Source organism: Halichoerus grypus, chromosome 1, assembly GCF_964656455.1.
Source record: "Halichoerus grypus chromosome 1, mHalGry1.hap1.1, whole genome shotgun sequence".
In the NCBI taxonomy this organism is placed as follows: domain Eukaryota; kingdom Metazoa; phylum Chordata; class Mammalia; order Carnivora; family Phocidae; genus Halichoerus; species Halichoerus grypus.
The window spans coordinates 169,205,466-169,212,418 of NC_135712.1; the positions used below are offsets into that span (position 1 = coordinate 169,205,466).

Genomic DNA, 6,953 nt, shown 5'->3' on the forward strand with positions numbered 1-6,953 from the left:
GTTTGTGACTGTTCTTTTTTGCCTACTTACAGTAAAAGGGGATGACAAGTAGTTAGGCTTGATGCTTACCGTAGAGTAACCCAGGAGTTTAACGTACTTTGTACTCCATTATGCCATGAAAATGTTTCTCTGCCCTGGAGACATCAACAAAAGATTTGCTTTAATGAGGGGAACCAAGTATGGTTCTAAACCTTCCAAATAGGAGGCTTCTATGCTGCATTCTACATCAGAAGTGTTCACCTTATCTCTCAACTGCATCAGGTTGTTATAACAAATGCTTAAAGTTAATACAGCAAATGATGGGAAGAGTGGGGAAGAATGCAGAGTTGTGACTATCCCAGACCTTGGCTAGAAAGATTATATTTAAAGTAAAGAAAATATCATATATAATTTTTCATTCATTTTTAATGAATGCCAGTCAGCAAACCTCACATTAACATAAGAAATTACTTGTTTTGGCTAGGGGGCTTTTAATTGCACAGGCCTGAAGACAAATTCAAAACAGTAGAAGGAATTTTTATTAATTTATTTATTTTAAGAACAAGTACTGGAAATTCAGGGATGCAGCTAGATTCAGATATAGCTGGATTTGAGAGTTTCAGAATATCATCAGGGCTCTGGTTTTCTCTCCATCACTCAACCCTGCTTACCTCTATATGACTTTATTCTACAGAAAGTCTTGTGTTGGATGGCCACTAGGAGTCCCAGAGTCATATTACCTCAGCTTAGAAATTCCAGAGAGAAGAGCCAATTTTCCCATTTTCCTCTGGCAGAAAAGTTCTGGGGAGGATTCTGATAGGTCTAGCCAAAGTCAAAAGTCCACACCTGAACCCATCACCTGCTTTGCCTGAGTTCAGTCAGGGGACTCATCCCTGGGGCCAGGGAGGAGGTAGGAATCACTATCTGGCAGCTTTCCAAAAGAAAGCCGGTGGTTTTTGCAAGATGAAAGGGGAGAGAACGCTGGATAACAAAAGTTTTATCTGCTACTATAAAGCTCACAGTTCTTGCTCCCCGCTTGGTGTCTTCTAACCATGCAGTAAGCTGACCCAGGAGGTCATTTTCCTGGATACAAGCCTTGATATACATGACTAAGGAGCACACTGGCAAAACAAGGGATAAAGTCTGAATATGGGAAATCAGCTAGACTGGTATTAACTAAGATACCTGTGTGAAAATATTCTTTAAAAGTTCCCCCAAACTCACTTAAAGTTCAAAGTGGGTGCTAGAAATTCAAAGTCATGGGGTTTGGACAAGAGCGGGTTTTCTCCAAGCAAGCTATGACCCAAAGAGATTAAAAACTTAGAAACTACATTTGTTTTTAAAGAAAAAAAAAAATCAGATGAGGTAATTGAGGCCTAAGAAGATTAAGTAACTTATTTAGGGTAACAGGGCTAATTCATAGCAGGATTGAGATTGGAGTGTACTTTGTGTAATCCAGCTATGATCTTTGAAGTCCATGACACAACCTATAGACGTAGGAAATAGAGCATTTATGATTTGTTATACTCTCAATGTTTATGAAATTGTAGCAAAAGCATCCATTACTTCAATTATTTTTGAAGAGAAAAATCCCCAAAGACATCTTAATGTTATGGGCATGTATACATAAAATATACACGTAGAGGTATCTTCAAATATAGTATGTGCCTGTCTCTATTCCTTCCCTCTCTGCTCTTTTCAAAAATGCCCCTTTAAAAATTGCCCACTCACCATCTGTTAGGTAAATTTCCTGAAACACAGTAAATGTGGAGGCAGAGATTGTTATAGAGCCTATTCCAAATGGCACTGACACCTGTATTTATGAAATTTTGAAAAGAGTAGGTTAGAGTTGTTTAAAAAAAGTCCCCACTATAGTAATACCACACCATCCTAGGTACCCAGTTCTATCCAAATACATAAGATAGAGAGAAGAGAGGGAGCAAAAGAAAGAAGGAAGAAAACTAGGTCCATATATATATAAAATGCCCCCAAAGTTGGAGATTGTATTTAAGCTTCAGTGAACAGAAGGATAACATTTAGAAATTTACAAATGTATTTCATTTATGGTACAAGGTCCATAGGTTTAGATTTGCAATATGCCCCAACAAGAGTCAAGTTGGCCACTTTTTCCATCTAGTTGCTTCTGAAGGAACAAAGGAACTGAAACAGACACCATTCAATTCCAAGTCCATAGCTTAGACCATGTCACTGGCCATGAAATATTGTTCATTCAGAGTCAGGATGTAGCAAGAGTAATTTATACGCTCAGAGTGTTTGCTCTCAAGTTGATAACAGAGAAGCCTTGAATAAAAACATGCCCATTACTTCCCACTATAATATATCTTACTTATAGCCCATAAAATAGTGGTCAGGGGAGGTTTATCCTTTGGACAGCATATTATATAAGCTCTCCACCTTAAGCCATCCCCACTCTCTGATTATTTTTTAAATATGTTACTCATAGTCAAAATTAATTTACATTTAATCTTTCTTAACATTAGGAGAGTATTATTTTGTACAGGCTCAGAAACAATCTCCAGAAATTCCTCCCTGATACTTCTTTGAGGCTGAAAATGCATTGCAGGGTGGTTGCAGTGACTTAATTCTAGTTGGCAGAGCCCTGGCCACACACTAATTTCATTAGCTTCCAATTCCTAGATTTGAAAGACCAGTGGACATCATTCCTGTCCTCTGACATGTCACTTACTAATCAATTCAGTGTGCACAGAGGAGAGAGAGAGAGAGAGAGAGAGAGAGAGAGAGAGGACTTGTTCAGCTCATATCTTTGGTCTGCTACACCAGCAGGCAAATGAAAATTCAAAGTCATAGACACTATTTACATCTGAGGAGTCATTCTTGCCCAGGTCCTCATTCTCAGGAAAGAACTTCATTCCAGTTTTTGTTGGCAACAACAGCATTTGCTACATTTATTACTATTTCATTACTCTTTCCTGTCCTCAACCCTCCCCCCGCCAACCCCACAGTGTGTAGCACTCCCCCATTTAAGTCACTAAGTATTCCTTCCCCCAGCCTAGAAGCTTATCTCATCATAAATTTTTATCTCAAATGATAGGTTTGGCATGGTCCCCACAGCAACCTACAGGGCCCGGGAAAAGAAAACTCAAATCTCTGGAGAGCTAAGAATTCAATCATTTAGAGGAGGTTTTTTGTGTTTTTTGGTTTTTGGTTTTTTTATATAGGACAATCTTAATTGAGCTGAACCCTGCACTCCCAGCGAAGATTCACCTACCATTCTTTTCCTCTCTCTCTAAATTGATCGTGCCTTTGAACAATGGGTCTGTGTACCACTATTCTCTCTATTCATTCTGCAGGCTTACAGAGGCTGGGAAACTTGGGATTAGACTTGCGTGCCAGGAGCTCCTATGATCATGTGCAGACAAGGCTACTGGAAGAGACTGTTGGAATATATAAGTATATATTCCAACATGGGCAACGGTTAAGCATGATGCCCACACCAACAGTTATACCCAGCTCACAACACAAGCTACAAGTTGGTGCATTCCTCCTGCTACCAGCCTCTTCTCCATAAATGCAGGTGAAAACTGGGGGCTCTTTTTCCCTCAGCTGTTCAATCCAACATGAATAGCTGCAATTTGCAAATTAGAGGAAAATGACAGTGTTTTCTCTGAATGGTTTTGGTCCCAACCCACACTGCTAACATTGGCATTAGCTTCCTTTCCTTCCCAGCCCAGGGAATGAGGGAACTAAGCATAAGGCAAACCATTTCTTTCCCACACAAGAGCCTAAGGTTCACACACCAGAGGAAGAATCAACTCCCCCTGGAATCTTTTTCAGCAAACACAGTCCTTCAGCCTAGTCTGCAATCCCTCTCCTGACTTTAACATTTCACTCTTTTTCAGACAGACAGGCCCATCTGCAGCACTGCCTGTGCTCTGAGTGAAGAGAGAAACAGGCACCAAAATAATTAAAAAATGTGAGACACCAAATGTGCCTTCAACCCCCAGGGCTCAGGGCTCACAGGGCTGTGAGTCGCCCAGTGGTTCTCCGGTGATCTCTGACCTCGCAGTCTCCTGCAGCACTGCCCTCTTAAGTTGCCTGGCTTTAAGCTCAGGCAAGAAGGAAACGCTTCTGGGTTTTGCTTACAGTAACCTAGCCTCTTCCCAAAAGCATCATCTCAGAATTAAGGGTGCCCCCAAAGCATTTTTGGGTTTGCAAATATCCAGGGATTCCCACGATGGCACACTCAAGAAGTGTTAGGGATGCTCAGAAGATCAGAGGGGCCATACCAGGCTGCAGCCCTGGGCAGGCACCTCTCCTGGTGCACACACAAACTTCACACTCCTAGGAGCAGATGTGGTGACAGCTTCAATCTCACAAGGAATCCCCTCCAGAAACCCAACACCCTTAGGGAAGGCATTTGGAAGGGAACCAATTCTTTAGATATGGGGAGCATAAGGGCACCAGGGTTAGCCAGAACATCTGGAGAAGGGATTAATTGGGTTTGGGTACTATCAGGCAGGGAGAGAGAGAGCTGTGCATTAGGAAAGGATCATCTCTAGAGAGAGATGAACAAAAAACTTGGGGGTGGGGGGAGGGAGAGAGAAAAGAAGCAGAAATTGAACGAGAGGGAGAGAAAAGGAGAAAAACAAAGAAGGAAAAAAGAGAAAGAAAGAAAGATGATACAGAGAGAGAGACAAGGAGAAATAAGGAGAAGGGAACCCACAGTCAAAAAGACCCCGAAACTCAATTTCTTAAAATCCAAAATCCATCCATTTATACCCAATGCAGCACAGGAGCCACGGGGCACAAAATGCGGGAGCAGGCGGAGAGAGGGCACTGCAGTAGAACCCACCGCTCAGCTGCCCCGGATCCGCCTTCCTCCCATTTTCGGCGTTGCCCTCCCGGCGCCCGGAGCAGGAGGACCGCCGGCTTTGCTCAGCGCACCCTAGTGCCTCCCTCCAGGCACCTTCTCGTCTGGCTCCGGGAATCGTCCGCGGAGCCGGGGATAGGGGTTGGGGGGTTGTGTTAGGGAGGTCGTGGGAAAGGATGGGCGGAGGGTGGAGGCAGCGAAAGCGATTTTGTTTCGCAGTTAGCATGAGCTCATCTCTGGGCTCTGAAGTGGCAGGAGTAGAAAGCTGATCGCCCAGCTCCTGCCAGTGGCCGGACTGCAAATGCAATTTAGACGGTGCAAACAACTGCCCAGAGCAAATCACCCGGGGGTCACGTCTGGGGGTGGCATCTCCCCACTTGGGGAGCGTCCCCGTGCCTTCTGCCCCATGCCCTCGCGGAGACAGGCTACAGGTCGGAAGATCCAACCTGAGAGAGATGGGCAATTAATATCCACATGTAGGTGAAGACCTAGCCCTCGGTTTAAGATGTGCCTCCCTAAGCTCTTCTCGAAATTTTCCAAGGGAGCTGCGGCTTGCCGGGGCGGCTTGGGGCTGGGAAGCTGGGGAGTTGAGAAATGCCCGGCTTCGAGGCGTCTTCTCATCTTTCATATTCCACGAGCCTAACCGGCTCTCACAGGAGCCCGGCACTTTTACAAGCCTGTTTTTGGACCATATTTCACTCTAATGCAAACCCATTTAAATCATCGCCTTGTTTTTCGCAGATTGCTTCTTGTAAATGGGGCCATAAATCCAGGATGTCAAGCCGGATGGAGTGGAGCGCGGACAGGGGAGAGATGGAAGGGAAATGAACCAAGCAGGGAAGGTACCTCCTCGGGTGGGGTGGGAGGGATTCGCAGGATCTCCAGGGTGGAAATGCGCGAAGGCTGACCTGACCCCGCACCCCTCGAGTCCAAGCCAGCTTTTAGGATTAAGTGCGCGGGGAGCTAAGGCGCGCTCTGCCCCGGAGGGAGCGCCTCCCTACCTGGAAGAGCCTCAGGATGTTGGCTACCATGATGGAGACCGAACTCCCCGAAGCCCCAATCACTCCAACTACTTTCTCCGGCTTGACGAAAACCGGAGGCTCGCCGTTGGTGCAGCGCACGTCGGAGGTGTCCTTCTGGATGAGCGCCTGGACGAAAGTGAGCGACTGTTCGAGCGCGTAAGTGTCCCTGGAACAAGTGTCCAGGATCCGCGCGCCCAGCGTCACGTTGGGCAGCAGGTTGGGATCGCTGTTGATCTGGTCCAGGGCGTAGAGCATCGCTTCCAGCCTGTGGATCCCGTTCTCCCTCTTGATGTCGCCGCAGGGCACTCCGCTAGGACCCTTGGCGTGCACCGGGAACAGCCCCCCGAGGGTGACGTCCCCCTCGATCCGGATAGAGTGCGGGGCGTACATCTCCTGGCCGCGCGCCGCCGCCGCCAGCGCGCACAGGAGCACCTCCAGCACGCAGCAGGGGAACTTCATCAAAGTCAGGACGCGGAGCAGCTTCCCCAGCTGGACCATGCTGCTCCGGCTGCTGCGGTGGTGGCGGCGGCGCTGGAGGGGATGGTGGCGGGCTCGCCCGGGTCCGGGCCCCTTGGGGTGAGGTCCTCCGGGGAAGCCCAGAGGCTCCTGCAGGCACGGAGGGTGGGGGCGCCCGGGGAGGGGCGGCCGGAGAGGATGGGGGGTCCCGCGGCGCCTGCCAGATTGGGGCTCCGTGCGCTCCCGGGTTCGCCGGCCGGCGCGCCGCGCTCGCGCTCCCCGGCTTGCCGCTCGCGCTCTCCAACAACCCAGCACTGGGGAGAGGGCAAGGATTGCTATCGCTTTAAATGGTCGTTCGGCTCCCTCTCCTCCTCCTCCCACTCCCTCCCTCCCTCGCTAGCTCTCCGACTCTCCCCACCCTTCCCAGCGCCCGCCCTCCCCACTGGTTTGCATCATCACGCAGGGAGGGGCTGCGTGCTGAGGTAAGGAAGGGGGGAATGGGTGGGCGGCGAAGCAGGGAGTGCCTCGGACTGGGAGTTTCGCGGTCCCCAAGGAATCTAGGATTGCAGGTCTCAGGCAAGGGCTGAAATGCTTCTCCTAGCTCACCGTAGAAGCCTCCAGCTCGCCCGCCTGCACCCACACGC

The 6,953-nt window shown here is 48.3% G+C and overlaps 1 protein-coding gene across 7 annotated transcripts in view; it reads right to left on the reverse strand.

Moving 5' to 3' along the window:
* Positions 1 to 6,619, reverse strand: part of GRM7 (glutamate metabotropic receptor 7) — a 932,433-nt gene extending 925,814 nt beyond the window's left edge. For all 7 annotated transcript variants that reach the window (XR_013449112.1, XR_013449111.1, XR_013449110.1 and 4 more), the window contains exon 1: positions 5,833 to 6,619. Coding sequence is in view for 3 of the 7 variants with exons in the window: in XM_078075756.1 (XP_077931882.1) it covers positions 5,833 to 6,351 (519 nt within the window). In the remaining 4 variants the exon portion in view is untranslated. The remainder of the gene's footprint in view (positions 1 to 5,832) is intronic.
* Between the last annotated feature and the right edge of the window lie 334 nt (positions 6,620 to 6,953).